This window comes from Rhea pennata, chromosome 5 (genome assembly GCF_028389875.1).
Source record: "Rhea pennata isolate bPtePen1 chromosome 5, bPtePen1.pri, whole genome shotgun sequence".
In the NCBI taxonomy this organism is placed as follows: Eukaryota; Metazoa; Chordata; class Aves; order Rheiformes; family Rheidae; genus Rhea; species Rhea pennata.
The window spans coordinates 66,860,623-66,876,856 of NC_084667.1; the positions used below are offsets into that span (position 1 = coordinate 66,860,623).

Below are 16,234 nucleotides of genomic sequence, written 5' to 3' on the forward strand. Positions count from 1 at the left end.
ACAGAGCACCTTGCAATAATCTGCTTCCATGTATGTACTTGTCTCTACATTTAGCCCATCTTTCCCATGTAACTATTGAATCCTGTTCAAACAAATTTAATGAAGGTGTAAAGATCTGTGAGATACTAAATTCCTGCAATGGGCATGGACAACGTATGGCCTGAGGACTGTACACAGGTCTGCTGCTGTTGGTCAAGCCTACGAGTAGGTAAGAGGCAAGTTAGGCAAGCTTGGCAACTAAGAGGTAGTGGCTAGTTAAGCCAGTCACAGCTCACCTGCCAGATGGTTAGAACGTGCTTAGCAGTGGACTAGCAGCAGCATGTGCTAGTTTTTGCCCAGCCTGCAGATGAAAGGAAGGCTGCTAAGGACACTGGGGTTGCCAGGACTGTCTTGGTTGTGTGGAAAGCCTGCAGGTAACCAGCATTCATTTGTTTTGATGCTTATAAATCCCTTGGGTTTATGACTTTCATGAAGCTCAAGAAAAACACACACAACTTCTAGTCAACTGGAATCAAAGTTAGACTGACTGCCCTGTATTTCTCAAGTACTCACTCTTCCTTGTCTTTAGTTGAGACTCAAGTCTGTCTTAAGGTCCTAAAGGTAACTGCTAGTGACTCAGAGATGAGGAGCTTCCATAGGTACAGTAGGGTGAATGCCATCAGACTGTCGGCTGGTGTTATGTCTGTCTTGTTTACAGGACCTTGAACTGCTCTTTGTGCATTTAGTCCTGTGTTTTAGAGAAAATGGACACTTTTCAATACTGGGCAGCATTTTAAGTGAAAATGCCTGGAATACATCAGCCTCCTCCATGCCAACCTTTATCTTTGCTTTTTCTTTTAAGTGAGGGTTTACATGGCTTCTTTGTCTTGGCCTTATTCTTAAAGTATTTCTAGCACTTTTCCTTACTGCCTTTTGGCTCCTGGATACTTGTCTCATGTGTTTCATTGAGCAACCAGCCAGATGCTGTGGATGTCTCTTGTCCCTGAGAATTTCCTTCCAAGAAGCACTTCCCTGAGTTTGCTCTCTCCGTAGTCTATTGTTTGGATCTTTTCACACCTGACAAGGTATTTATTAAAAACGTTTGGAAATTGTTATCATTACGCTCAAATTTGTAAGATGTATGTGTGAACAGCTTCAAGAGGGAGATGACCTGGACCCAAATGGAGTATTTACTCAGGGCTGGATTTTTGACATCCTGCTCACAGAAAGCAGCATTTGGCTCCAGGAATGATCTTGCCGCTTTTCAGTGGTAGCCCACCTGTACTTAGTGCAAGTGCACACTGTGTTAAGATCCAGCCTTCTAAGATTTTCATCAAAGCAAACAGGAGTTCTGAAAGTATTAGTATGAATATATGCAATGATATGCAAGGAAATTCACAAAATTTTTTCAGTATTTTCATCCACAGTTTTTTGCCTCTGATACTATTTATTATGTATTTTCTTTTTCTTCCTAGGAACTCAGGGGCTTTTGCTCTCTCAAGTAAACTGCTGGGACTGGCCTGGAGTTTGCACAAAAGAGAACATCACTCAGTTTCCTACCATCAGAATTTATGAAAAGGGAGGGCGATCACTGACCTACAACGGCATGTTGGGAACAGAAGAACTGGCCAGTTTCATCATATTGTAAGTGTCTGTTAATGAGTCCCAACAAAGAGCGGTACATCCACTAGATGATGTTCTGGATACTTCACTGCCTTTGTAGGAATGGAACGTGAAGAATGTGAAATGGAATTCCTTTGGGGAAAAATAATGTCAGATCTGGTTTTAGACCTGGTTTGGAAATTAGCATAACTTTCCATGCTTTTCATTGTCAGGGAGCATCTATTCTTGGACAATACATCTGCCTGCTGTCACTGTCCTTCTCTTTGCTGGAATTCCTTCCCTGTTACTTTTAATGTGGGCTCCAATCCAAGAAGGCTCTTTGGGTCAGGTTGTAACCTCATGATATTGGTGGCAAAGCTGTCTTTGATTTTAGTGGAGGCAGAGCTAACCCTTTACTCTAAACTAAGGGAGCTCTGCAGTTAAACTGAGAGGTATCAAACTACCTTTTGTGTGCAGATAGGATTTCAGAGCAGTCAGTTTGGCTTTATGGCTGTTCTCTCCTTCTAGTAACCAGGCCTAGTGCATTGCAGTGACATTGAATTGCCCTTCCTTTCCAGAAGGCAACTGGCTTCTCTCTCTAATGAGACATAACAGTTGTCATATTTGATTGGGACGTAATGAGGATTTAGATGCCAGTTTGTCATCTTGTCCCAAAAGTGAAGAACAAGGTGTCCATGTTGTTTCTTTGCCTTTTTATAGGAGCCAAGTTTCCTGCCCTCTGAAGCTGGCCACAATTGATGAAGCAGAAGACTATTTAAGAGGAGAACTCCCATCTGAGCTTTCATCCTATCACCATACTTCAATTCTAGGAGTATTTAGCAAAGCCACAAGTGTAGGTTAGTGCTGTAATAATAGGTTAGATGTGCCCATTTCGTTCCTGGTGGGAGAGGGACAATTCTGGGTGTTTGGAAGTTCCTCTGTATTCCATGTTCTCCAGGTGGCAAACCATGTTTGCTCACATCAAAAGCCTACCTTGTATGGCCTTTCTTACTTCTTGCAAGCAGAAGATGGCAGGTGGTTTTAGGTGTGTGACCTAAGGTCTGTGTCCTAACTCAGAGGATATGTCACTGTCACCCAGTAAATGTGGGCATATTTATATACTGTGTGGTGTCATTTGACAACTGATGGAGATCAGCACTGTGCTTGGAGCAGTAGGAAAGAACAATGCCCTGGGTGACTATTCCAGGGCTTCCCCACCTTCTGAGCAAAGATGTCTTCCCAGATGTCCAACCTGAACTTCCCAAGCCACAATTTGTCTGCTGTTCCTGTTTTATCTCCTGATGCTTAGCATCAAGAGTTTAACTCTGTTGTGTTTGTAACTCACCTTCAAAGTAGCTGTAAACTGCTGTTAAATCCCCTCTTAGCCTCTTCATCTGATGGAACAAGCCCAGCTCCCTCAGCCTTTTTCTGAAGGCCATATACCCTATGCCTCTAAGCACTGTAGTAGCCCTCTGCCAGACACTCCCCAGTTCTTCCATTTCCTTCTTGAATTGGGTCCTGAAACTGGACACAGTATTTCAGGGGTGGCCTCACAGCTGTCAAGTAGAAGGATTGGTAACTGTCCTTAGTCCATTACTGCAATGAGTTTCCAGAACAGATGAGTGTGGCAAAGCTGGAACTGCCCCAAAGGGGCATGCTCTTTTTTTTTTTTCCTTAAAAAAAAAAAAAAAAAAAAAAAACTTATCAAATCCTCTAGTGAAAATTTTTTTGTTGATTCCTCCTATTACTACTATGGGAGTTCCCCTCCCTGCAAACAACAAACAATCTGAAATCTTTTTTTTTTTTTTTTTTAAAGCAAAGCAGCAACAATATAAAAATAGAGTTCTTGTATCATAAACAGTAAAATGCTAATAACTCTGTGAAATCCACCTTTGGACTTTGAAACAGGTGAGCACAGACACCACAGTGATGGGCACCAGCTATAAACACATAGCAAAGTTGCTGGAAGGAGTATCTGAACATGTCTGAATTTGTCTTTCCCTGTAATCTCTGCTAGTTTATTCCTGGCCTGTGCTAGGCCAGTAGATTGACTGAAATTTGGAAGAGTCCTGCTTTCCTTGCCCATGTTTGCTATGCAGTTTGTTATTAGTTATTTGAATACCATACCAGTATCAGTTAGTTGCATGCCATAGCTGTACTACAGGATCCAGTGGGTCTTGCTGAAAGACAGGAAAATGGATATGACAGCTACACTGACTCTTTATGTGACAATCGCATATGTTAGAAGGGGAGAGGGAGTGAAGTCAGTCTGGAATTGGGACATCAGATCATGCTTTAGTCAAAGTCATAGTGGACAGCTAGGATGTTCCCAACCCTACAATCTCTCAGTTACTAACTATCCCTAGGAATTACTGTAGTGAAAAGGGAGATTTTGGTCTTTGAAGATAAACTTTTCAGACTATTTTCTGTTGTGAAGCTCTGTTGTGCCTATGAATTTTGGTTAAATACAATCAGACCACTTTCTCAGATGAGAAGATTAAAAGGGAATCCAGAATGCTCAGAGAAAAGAACAAAACATGTCTGGAACCAACTGGACAGCATTTGGGTTGCGTTGACATTAGCTACCTGCGAATGCAGCTTTCTTCTTCTGGAGTGCCTGTGTCAAAGCCTGTTAAATTTAGTGGAAAACCAAACCTGTTGGTCTCAAAAACCTTTTGACTATTTTTCCGTCGTTTTCGAGAGCTGAGCTCCAAAAGCTCCCCTGTGTTCCATACATAGTCAACTCCAATGTCTGGAGTAACAGAGCTTATATTAATGCAGATAATAGGATCTCAGACAATGTGGGGACTGTGAGGCAGATTCTCTGCGAGGATGCGGCCTGGATCTGGCTGGATTGGTGAGCTCAGACTATTTCCGGAGACTTTCCCATACGGAAGAAGTTAATTTCCAGACCTGCATTGTCTGTGGAAACAAGAGTCCTGGAGGCTTCCAGCTGGCTCTGTGGAGCCAGCTAGACTGCAGACTGAGTGTGCCCCAAGGGAAAAGGCAATCTGGAATGGCATCTGCAGTCAGAGTAACTCAGCCACAGATGCCAAGGGAGATGAAATACATGATGCTTTCAAAGTATGTAACCTGAAGGAAATCTGAGTATCATGCAGCAAGATACTCAAATAGGGCAGAAAGGAGGAGCCTTCTGTGTGGCACCAAACCTAGGCCTGAACCAGGGAAACGACACAGCTGCTCTTATCAGCCTGCAGGCTTCTCTGGAATTTCCAATGATTTTCTCATGGCAAGAATTCCTGCTGTAACCTGGACCAGCACATCATCATGTCACTGTCATTTCCGGTTAAGTGAAATAGAGCAACAGGATGTCTAGTTAAAATAAGCCCTGGTTTTTTTCCAACACTTACGTCAGAACTGTATTAAGATGCCTTTCAGTGGTTCTGAGCTAAAAGAGCTTTCAGGAAAAAATGTAATTAAAAATTATTACAGAGACATGCATCATATTATTAGGACAATGAATGAGCAGTTTCTTGGAAATTTGGAGACTTTATAGGGGAGAAACTTATTTGCTAGTCAGAAATTGGAAGCAAACTTGGAAGTAAAACACTGCCTTAAAATGTGCAATAATGGTTTAAAAATTCACCTGTGCTTCACCAAGCTCTAGTAACATTGTAGGACTTTCTAGCATTAGTGTTACCCAAGTGCTGACTGTCTTCTGTGTATCCTTCAGCACTTTGGAAACAGGCAGGCTGCTTCTGATTTTTGCTGTATGTTGTGTATCATGTCTTCATCTGTGCAAAGACTATTAATCTATACAGAAACCCATGATCCAGCTTATGCTGGAACAGAACATAGGGCCAGCATGCCTGTGTCTTGTATCCAGCAGTGGATATTTAGAAAAAGGATATAAGCAACATGGACCCTAGCTATACTAATTAGCAGTTCAGGGTCTTCCTTATCACAGAAGTATTATGCTGATTTTGCTTCTAATAGCTGCTGATGGTATAATCTGTTATAAGCTATACAACCCCTCTTTGAATCTGTGCATGATCTCTGGAGCATCCTGTGGCAGTGAGTTTGGTCCTTGAAAGATTTTCTGCAAGGCTGTGTTTTTCCTGTTCTGTGGTACCCAGTCCCAACCCCTCCTTGGCTGACAGGTAGGGCTTGTGTTAGAAGAAATGGTGTATCATGGTTACTGACTCGCTCTGAGATCGTATGCTGTCTAAGCCATGCCCTGGTTCTCAACAGAAGCCGTCAGGCACGATAGCAGCATCACAAGTAGAGGAAAGCAGTATGGACAATTGCAGCTTAGCTTTAGTAAGATCAAACCTTCATTCAGGCCAGTATAGAGCAAGGTGATACTAAACAGAATGCATGCCATGGTATTTATAGTTTTAGATAGTTTTCCAGAGACTCTTTTAATTAGACTTTGTGTGAATCTGCAGTTAACAATAAGCTCTCTTCTGCTTGATTTGAGACCCCTCCCTTTACTATGTTGCGTGCATTACACTGTTTACCTGCCACTGTGGTCTCTTGCACCACCTAGTAGATTTGGTCATGTAACTGTTTCCTGTGTAGTAAAGACTTTCAGCATAATTTTAATTTACAGCCAGCTGGCTGGTACCTTGGGCTGGAAGAAGGTATGCAAATATGCTGCAGGTGCTACTGGAGAACGTGATTCTGTGAGATGCTTTTAAGCTGATGCTGGATGGATGAAGGGGGTTATGCTTACCCTCTGAAAATTCTGCAGGAGCTACAGACCCTTCCCTTTCTGGCAGTTTTATTCCCTTTCCAAATTTATCTGGGGAATTAAAACAGTGTCCTCAGGGGAGGCTGACTAGGATTCCAGGAAATATTTAAATTACTGCTTTGGAAGTGCTTAGTGTCTGTAATGGAACCGTGTGAATTTGGAGTTTTCTTGCAGCAAGCTACGACTGTTGCTGTGACAGATAGTCCTCCAAATGCGGTAAATCAAAAGCAGAGCGTGACAGGGAGGGGAGATCCCAGCTGGGGTGAACCTGATGAAATGAATGCACCTAGATTCTGCTGAAAGCTGTCTTCATTTAGGAGAGAATTCCTGTAGCCAGTGCTTCTCCAAGACAGCACTTGAACACATGCTTATATCTCAAGTGAGTGTCTAAAGATAAATGCCTATGAAAGTGCTGTCTTGAAGCTTGGATTTAAGCCTGCTCTTTCTGCCTTGGCCTTTCTCCTTCAGTGCCTTGTAGCACAGGGGTAGCTCAGAATCATCCCAATTGCTTTTTCTCTGGTGGCTGGGCCACTAAAACGTTTGCAGAGATTTTGCTGGTGAGCAGCTCCCAGTGTTCCTAATCAGCTGGTCCTTTGTGAAAATCCAGTGACCAAAGACCAAGCAAATGCCCAAACCGGTGTCAGACTCATCCAGTGATATTTTCCCTACCTCACAACAGGATGAGCTGGCCAAGCTGTGTCATGAGCCTTGTGATGTGTGTTGCTTCTTACAATGTCTGAACTCTGTGAGCCACTCCTATAAGGGTCTGAGCTCCTATTTGGAAAGGAAAACAATATGAAAGTATTTTGTAGCCCCTGTGGTTCCAGGAGAGCACAATGGAAAGCATGACTTTGAATGTAGCTGAAAAGCCAGAGGCAAAAGACCAAGAAGTGACCAATTTTTGAGGCAGCCTGAGTTTGTTGAGGTCTGAGTCACTGGTCTCAAGTGTTTTTGTTAGCCAGCTGTGATATGATGATGTATGTTATGAAGAACACTAAACGGTATATGAATGCAATTTTATTAAAGCCATAAAAGTAACGCATATTTTGCCTGCATCTAAAGTGTAACTCTTGGGGAAACTTAGCTTCTCCTCGGTGCTTGATTTCTAATTCTCTTTAAGTCTTCTTAAAAAAACAAAAAAACAAAAAAACAAAAAAAACCCCTTTGCTTTAAATTGACCAATTTCTTAAAAAAAAAAAAAAAAACAAGGAGGATTGAAATCTGCCCTGTTTTCAGCCTAGCTGCTTTGGCAGCAGTGTTTTTGATCTCTGATCTGTAGCTGCTATACCTGTATTTTACAAGCTTACCCAGAATGGTTACATGTTCTCACAAAGTTTCTCTCTACCCTGTATCTAGTTGCCTAGAACTGAGGCCTTTTATAAGGATATAAACCAGCTCTGCAGCCAGCTCTGTCCTCAGTCCTCCAGCGCTGCTGGCTTTAGCAGTGATGTGAGAGCCCCAGTCCCTTCATTTTCTCCTTGTCCTCTGTCTGAGCTCACTGTCTCTGAAAGCCCAGTGATTTGTGCTAGGACACTGCTCTCTGAGCTGAGACAGCTGAGATGCTGCCCTCTCTTTGCGTCTGCCTCTCTTCCTTAGTCGAGCACGCTGTCTTCAAGCTTGTTAGCTTTTTAACCTTCCCTGTCCTAGTTTGATGCCTGTTCCAGCCCTTACCTATTCTGATGCTAGCACTTTCTTCCATTTCTCAGGCACAAGATGTTCAGAGCCAGTTTATACCCACTCCCTCTTGAGTCAACATTGACTGTTAGTTTGAACTGACTCTTCCCCCTCTTTTATTTAGAGACAGTATTCCTTACCTGGCCTTCAATGTGTGGGGATCAGCAAGGCCTGCTTTTACAGTCCTCTTTCCCTGATCATCTCTGGAGCCTGTCCCAGTCTAGAACCTGGCTGAGCCACATTGCATATGCTGGCTTAGACCAAAAGACACTTGAGGGCAGAGGTTGGTTTATCTACTGGGCACTTAACAATACTCCAGTTAAGTAATCATCAGTCATTTCCAAAAGGTCGCTGAGATTTATAAGATTTCTGTTTAGACTTAAAACTGGTGTCCTGTTTCAAAGAGCTCTTACAGTCTTTAAGTCAGTAAAGCAATTTCACTTTCCATCAGTATCTCAGTTATGCAGATCCTGGAAACTCATTGCTGGTGGCTAGTGAGCAAATACTGCACTAATAATAGGAACTTTCTCCTGATCTCACCCTGTCAGTTGCTGCCAACCCTGCCCTTCCGTAGCCTGTGGCCATGAGATGCATCCGTTTTTCATCATCCGCAAGCTTTTTTTTTTTTTTTTTTTTTTTGTTAGCAACTGACAGTTTGCTATGGGAGGGTATTAGGTATGCAGACACAGTGATTTGATTGTGGGAAGGTATTAAATATGCAGATACAGTGATTTGATTTGCAGAAGGAAGCTGATACTTCTTTCTATTGTTAACTTACGTATCTATTTTTTACAGCCAAGGAAGCTTTTGTGGAGGCAGGAAACATCTTAAGTGGACATGTAACGCTGGGATTGTATTTTGAAGATGATGCCTTGGCTTTGTGAGTTGTTTGTGTTTTCATTTGGTGAGAATTTAAACTAATTTGCTTTTGTGAAGGAAGTATTACTGGCCATGCTGAGTTCAGAAGTTCTTTTCCCTGCCGTATTTGAACAGTTGCATAATGCCATCTCTTCACAAGATACCGTGTGAGATGGAATAGATCGTGGACTTGCTGTTTCTATTAGCCAGGGAGCAGGAGGATTTGCAGTTGTGATTGCCGCTGCTGCTGGGGCGTGTGTGGCTCAGCACATATGTACCCCCAAATCTCTCTCAGTAGCATCCTGGCTAGAGGTGGAGTGGGGATTGGATCTGGTTGAAACTGTGTTGAAAGCCCTCAAACACCAGCCAAGGAGCTGCTGTGGCATGGAGCAGATTGCCTTTCCATAGCACTATGAAAGATGTTAAACCAGTTCTGTCTCACCCAGCTTCCTTGTGAACACTCACATCTGTCTGCAAAATGTTTGCAACTGCCAATCCCAGGGAAGAAATCACTTCTATCATTTCTTCAATTAATCACACACTATTTTTCTTGAAAAATGTGACAAGCCATTTCCCTCCCTTTGGCAGGGACAAGACATAAGCTCCATTTGGAAATGGTGGTAAGGAGCGGGTGCACCTTCTTTCTGCAGGAAAAATGGAAAAGTATAGGAGCTTTCTTCCTGTAAACATGATAAAGGTGAAATCAAGGCTTTCTTCTCCAGTTCCTGACTGAATAAGAACATCAGCTGCAGGCTTAGCTTTAAGCAAAGTTAGAGATAATGGGATTTAAGCATATATCAGTCCATGCACTTAACCCCTTGCTGGAGTCAATCTCAGGTATAAGTGCTTCAGATCAGACTGTAAGAGATACTTCAATGCCTACAAACGGAGCTAGATCCAGAGGGGATCGTTAAATTGTTCTGGTATCTCGTTTCCATCAGGAATTAGCCATCAAGACAGAGTTAAAAAATCTCAGAAGGTCTTTGGCCTTTTGTCCAAGTATGAGTTGTAACACGACAAGTTATTTTCATTAGCTTCTTACGAATGTGCTGCATCTCTACTGTGTTTGATGAGACACTAGCGCGTTTTTGTGATGTGCTTGGAGAGTAAAAATGTAAATATCTTGCAAACACATCTCTCTTAACTAAACTGAGCCCAAAGCACCAGCTCTGGTCAGATTTCAGAAGTGAGGCAGTACCAAGTCCTGTTCAGCACCGGAGTGGGAAACTGCTGCATAATTTCAGGTATGGCAGTCAGAAGTAGCAGCAGGGTGAAAAACTTGAGCTCAGATGCTGAAAGACTTCTTCCCTGATCATCTCTGCTGAGCTGATAGATGGAAAAAATAACAGAAGTCAGGGTGATGTTCCAAAACAAAAAGAAACCGATAGAAAAAGTCTGGGTTCTGTCAGCAGCAACATACACAAGAATATACCTCAATCCTCCTGCTGCAGCTATAGTCTATAGCATGCTCCTATGTAGTTGGAATAGTTAATACAGTTTATGTTGATATTCATTCTGCCAAGTTTGAATTTTGGCTGCATGGAAGGTGTTTTTAATTGTGATTTGTGGGTGAAGCTACTGTAGATGGTCATCTTCTCACCATAAGCAGAAAGTAAACACTTACAGGAATTCCTTATGCAAGAGCTAGGCTCACTTCCCTCTTAAGAAAAGCAAAGCTATTCTTCTGCTAAGTGCTCAAGGAGGAAATGTTTGTGGCTCCCAAGCCACAGAAAGCTGAGACAGAAACTGTTCTTGTTGCATTTCCCTTTACCAGGGAAGAAGGTTACAAATACACCAAAAATGTTTTTAGTAATTTAGAATTAAATTTTTAGTAAAACTGTTTGCTTAGCAAACACCTACTCAGTGGTAACTATGAACAAAGTGTTAAGGAAGAAATGCTTTCAATAAAGTCACTATTTGTTTCTTAAATACTTAGATGGCATATACCCTTGCCAAGTGTGTGTTTGCAGATGTTTTGTATTTAAATGCAAGTCTCATTGTGCATCTGAAGACCTCTGCTATATGAATAGAAAGCTGTCACAGGCAACAATACAACCAGTTGCTGTGTATTGGCCATGTTATCTGTAATACAAGAAGTGATTTCAGAGTAGACTCTTGCTATTAGATGGAGAATACGTTGGTTTTCTGGCAGTATTATGCAACTCTCATTTCTCTTTAAGACCTATGGAAGTTCGAGAAGTGCAAAATGCCTCTGAAAAGCCTGCAGTGGATGTGTTTTTTCCAGACAGATGAGTGTTTTTATGGGGGAAGTGAAAAGCCTAGTTATGAGTCAAAGCATGGAAACATGTTGTCTGCAGTAACCTTCACTTGCCTGCATTAGTGACCCTGTGACCCAAAACACCAAACACCAAGATTTTTAAAGCAACTTCAAACCAATCTCTGTCATATTCAGAACTGTTAAAGTAAGTGTCCACAATGATTTTGCCTGGGCAAACCACAGAGGGAAATAAACTGGTTGTAACATGATTTTTCCATGATCTGCCTTTCATTAAAAATAACTAGTGTTTGTTCTGCAGTAGACTGAGTCTGTGTTAGATCTTCCTTATATGGAAAAAGGAAAAGGCAGAGCAGATTACTTTTGAAACAGAAATCAAAGGCTTTCCACCTCCACAGCCCAAAAGGTCCCCAGATCTCTTTGTGCTGAGATAGGCAATAACCTTATCTTCACTTATCTTAAGACTCTTGGCTTTTAAAGAAAGCACTCTGTGTATCTGAAAGAGCGGTCATTGCTGTCTGTGTCTGAGTTTGCTGTGAGCAATCATGCCGATTTGGAGTTGGTTCATTAAAAGAACCCACGATGATAACCGAAGCCAAAGAGTGCAGCTTTCCAATTCAAGTTCCAGTGGGAGTTGAATGAATGAGAGAATCGAGGAAGGGGTGGAACAAGAGCAGTGCTTGGTCTTGTCACCACATAAACACCAGCAATTTTCAACTCAGTGTGGCCAGCTGAAACAGCTCATTGAACTAAGTATGACCTGTTACCTGGAGACCCTGTTTCTCAGCCCACGGAGGCTGCAGTGGTCCCATTTCTGTAGGGGCTATACCAAACTACCTGATCCACCTGAACCGTGAGACTCATCTTTGGTTCAGTCACACCATGCTCTGGAGTCAGCAGCTCACAGGACTCAGCAGCTATGGGCACTGGTTGCGAGCTGCAAACACCCCAGAAAACAATTAAGGCAGTTTCCTTCCTCTGTCTCACCCTTCCTCCAGGCACTAACATCTGGAGTCTTCAGGACTGAAGTTCCTCTAACTTTTGGAAAACTGTTCTGTTGTGATGTGGCCCATGCCCTCTCATTGCTCAGACTCTCTTATTTTTGCTCTTTCCACCTGTTCAGCTTTTCTTTAAATGCCCTCAAACCTTTTTTTACCAGAAGAAAATTAGGGAACAAAGAATGAACTGATTTCTCTGCTCAGAGAAAGCTCACAGGCCATGCGTGTTTCTGTAGCGTAGTGCTGGGCTTCAGCAAAACAGCTCATGTTTGCAAAGCCAAAATTCAGAGGCTGAAATTTAAGCATATAGAACCAAGCTCGTGGTTTGGTGCCCTTCAGAGGGAGTCTGAGGCCTTGTGCTTGCCTGCCTCGGGAGTGCCGAGGGTATTTGTGCCACCTAATGTTGGGTGTGAAAATGGAAGAGAGGCAAGTGCCAGCAAATAGTTTAGACTGACGTTTCAGATTTTTCCTTTTATTTAGGTGCTGATGGGCTTTTTGCAGAAGAATGTGGTGTTTGTGTGTGTGTTTGTGCATGTTTAGTGTGCAGTGCAAGCTAGGTAAGTGGTTGTTTTGGAAGAGGGTGAGGGTACGTGTCAGCCACATCTCTCCCTGTTGGCTCAAATCTGGCCTGGAGGGGCTTGGAGGGGTGGGGAAATGCGATGTGCAGAGCACTCCTCTAAGGGCCGACAGTTAGGGTCTGTTCGAGGCTGTTCCTTCCTGCAGGTGGGCTGTGCCTTTGAACAGCACCGTTCCTCTGCCCCATATCCTCTTCAAAGTTTTTAACCCTGAGGATGCTAGCTCTGCATGCAGCAGATTCAGTATGCACCAGATTCCCCACCGAGTTCTTGTAACAGTCCCTTTTTTTCAGGTCTCGTAAATATGCAGTGTCTCCTCCAGCCCTCCTCCTTGCTAGGAGCAGAGATCAGAGTGTGGAAGGCATTGCTTTGTCCAAACAGAGTGCACAGGACATTGTGCAGATGATCAGATATGAATTGCTGGACATTTTTGTAAGTAAAAAAAAAAAGTGTCCTTTTGCTATTGTGACTGCAGTCATTTGAAAAAGTGCTGATTTTTAGCATGGAGCTGTGCAAAATAAATGTTCTTTTTTCAGTATTCCTATCACATTGAGTTACATTTGTTTTTAACTTTTAACTATGAGTTGGATCAGGCAATCTGGACAGGGATCTATCATTTACAGTGTGATCTTATGGGAAGAGACCTTGGAATGGAAGTCAATAGACTGGTATATGCTTATTACCACAGACCCGCTCTATGGCCTTGGATCGGCCTCTTTGAGGGCCTCCTTTGTGTATCTAGCACACAAGTTTCAGAAGTTATTTGCAGCCATGCCTTGTGGAGCTGAGCTGAGCCTTTCCTGCTTTCTGCTCACACCCATGCTTCTGGAGTATATCTTCTCATTCAGAGTTGGCTTCTGAAGGGCAGGGTTGGGGGTAGACACTTATGAAGTGCACCAAGATCCCAGCACGCACGTATGTGCTTGTGCTGCATCTGTTCAACATGGATGTTACAGCCTTGCTCAGCGACTGCTCATGTAAGATCAGGAAGGCTGATTTTGTCTTGCTCTCCCTTCCCTGTAAACCTCAACTTCTTGTTTTGATCTCTTGCAGCCAGAAATCACAGTGCAAAATTTGCCCCGCTATTTGCAACTCAGAAAGCCCTTCCTCATCATGTTTAGCGATGGTGACATCAGTCAAATGGAAAGGAAGGAAATGCTGAAGCTGGCAAAAGGAAGACCACAGCAAGCGTTTGTAACTTGCTGGCTGAATTTGTGAGTGTGCAAAAACCTTTTTGTTTCTTTCCATTACCTCACTCTCACTGTTTCAGGGTAAGAGAAAACTAAGTCTGCAGTTACTCAAAACACTATCTAGCTGGTAATGTGATTATTCAGTCTGAAATCATAATGAGTTGGGAGTCCAAATCATTTAGCAATGATTCAGTATGTATTCTGGGCAGCTGTAAAGTAGCACAGCAAAGTAAAATCAGTAGAATTTTAATGATGGCAGAAATAATTTTTAGAAGGGTAAAGTGTTTTCAGGGGTATTGCATGGAAGTTTGACCTTGGCTCTGGAGTTTTTTGTATCTCGTCACATATGGGAGAAAGTAAATTTGCCCCTCAAGTGTCTTAAAGTGATTATGCTGTTGGCAATTAGAAGGAAGCACAACACAGCAATTATTGATTGTTGACTGGAGGAAAACAAAGTTTTCAGAAGAAGGGGCATCTAGAAGAAGCCCTGTAAGACACACTTAGAAAATAATCAAGAAACAAATGCAGGAGCTAAGAAATAGAAGTTTTAGGAGATATAAATTATTATTATTATTATTTCTCTGCTCCCTAGTGCATTTTCAGTTTTTAGTCTCCAGTTGTTTTTGCCCAAGCCCAGAGACATCTCATTGACTTAATCATAATGTGCTTCAGAGTCTGGGAAGCATCTAGCAGCGTGGGCAGAAGTTTGCTAACGGGGAATGCACACGTTTTATAAGAGACGACAATTTGTTTGCCAGTAATATGCAAGAAATAAGAGCCCCTGGAATTTCCCCACCTACACATCTGCCTTTGTTCTCCTTTACTGAAAAAAAAATAGCTAGTCTTTTTAAAGACACAAGAACATTTCCACAAGAGAAAGCAGAATAAAACCATTGGCTTTGAAAGGATAACATAATCCTAGAAGGAAGACCACATTCCCATGATGAGGGCCAACTCAGATCCTGTGCATCACTCATCCTGAAAATAGTACCTGAAGGACTCATCATCTTCCAGTTGTTGCCCTCTCCATCTCGGTCAGATGTCCTTTCCTGGTTCTGTCCACATCACTTGTGGGTGTTGCTATTCCAATTCCTTGTCTTTGTCTACTGGCTGTGCAAAGAGACCTTGTGACTGCCAAGGGACAGGCTGCATGAACACACCCTACTGTAATAGCTCATCGTATCCCTTTTGTCTGTTGACTTGTTGCAGCTGCAGAGTGGTAACAGTAGCAAGGCTGGGAAGATCTGGTAGTATCTCCAGCCAGCATTTCTGTTTGCAGAAAGAATGGCCAGACATGGTGGGGCTAACCATGGTGGGATCTGCTGAATATATGTCACTCCTGTGTTACTTGCTCTTAAAAATTTCTGATTGAGGAAACTTCACACACCCCTACAGAATTTGTCTCAGCTGTTCCTGGTGCTGGAGGATTTCTTTATACATATAATCTGCTGTCCATTCGTTCTTCATTAGAGTTGGCTAATTGTTTTTTTTAACACATTCAGTTCCTAATACTACTATGAGTTTCTACAACTGTCCCAAGGATAAAATGCTCATGGGCTTTGCTGGATGTTGTCCATGGGCTTTGGTGCTTTCTTGGCTCTCGTTTATGTTGTGCTGCCAAAGTGTTGGTCAGCAAGTTGAATCTCATCTTCTCCACAGGAAGAACACACCTGTGGGCCATGGGATCCTGAAGGCCTATTTTGCCACCTTGCCTTCGTTGCCTGTTCTTGTCTGGGTGAGCCTTCACACAGCAGGTCAAGTATTCAGGTTTCCACCAGACCAGTCTGTCACTGAAATGAATATCTTGTCTTGGCTGGAGAAGCTAAAAGCAGGATTGGAGATTCCCAGCAGTAAGTAGAAAAGTGTTTGTATTGTTCTTAAGCACACACTTGGTCTGCTCCTGCTCTGTTTATAAGAAGAAATTACGTGCAATAAATTCTGTCCTGGAATTTAATGATGGAAAAAATAGCTATTCTAAGTTTGAGTTGGAGAAGTACAAATAGTCCGGCCAGAACAGAATACCCATATTCATGAGTTTGCTTTAGGGCTGTTTAATGTTTAGAGGCAAGCAAAAATAGTTCTGAATCAACAACTCTTCCTTGTAATAATCCCCGAGCATAGCTGTGCTCTCCCATTGCAGAGAGCTAACCTGGCTAAGCCCCTTTTAGTCAGCCAGCCACCCACCCACACATCTTTTTATCTCCACTGCTAAAGGCTCATTTAGCTTTTCAGCTTTCTGGGGTGTAGAAGAGGTACATTGACCGTTGGACAGCACGTTGCATGAGCAAGGGCTGTACCAGCCAGTACAGCCTGCTTTCTCAAGCTTTTAATCACTGTGAACTGTGCAATCAGTCTTAAAAATAAAAATTGGAGAGCATCCTCATTTAGTGGGACTGTTTCCTCTCTGG

At 42.6% G+C, this 16,234-nt stretch overlaps 1 protein-coding gene across 2 annotated transcripts in view; it reads left to right on the forward strand.

Annotated features, from left to right (window-relative positions):
- The window catches only part of TXNDC16 (thioredoxin domain containing 16), a 49,783-nt gene that overhangs the window by 30,996 nt on the left and 2,553 nt on the right, over window positions 1-16,234 (forward strand). For both annotated transcript variants that reach the window (XM_062577739.1, XM_062577737.1), the window contains 6 exons: window positions 1,455-1,623; window positions 2,302-2,438; window positions 8,765-8,849; window positions 12,930-13,068; window positions 13,690-13,850; window positions 15,486-15,676. In XM_062577739.1, the coding sequence (XP_062433723.1) occupies window positions 1,455-1,623; window positions 2,302-2,438; window positions 8,765-8,849; window positions 12,930-13,068; window positions 13,690-13,850; window positions 15,486-15,676 (882 nt within the window). The remainder of the gene's footprint in view (window positions 1-1,454; window positions 1,624-2,301; window positions 2,439-8,764; window positions 8,850-12,929; window positions 13,069-13,689; window positions 13,851-15,485; window positions 15,677-16,234) is intronic.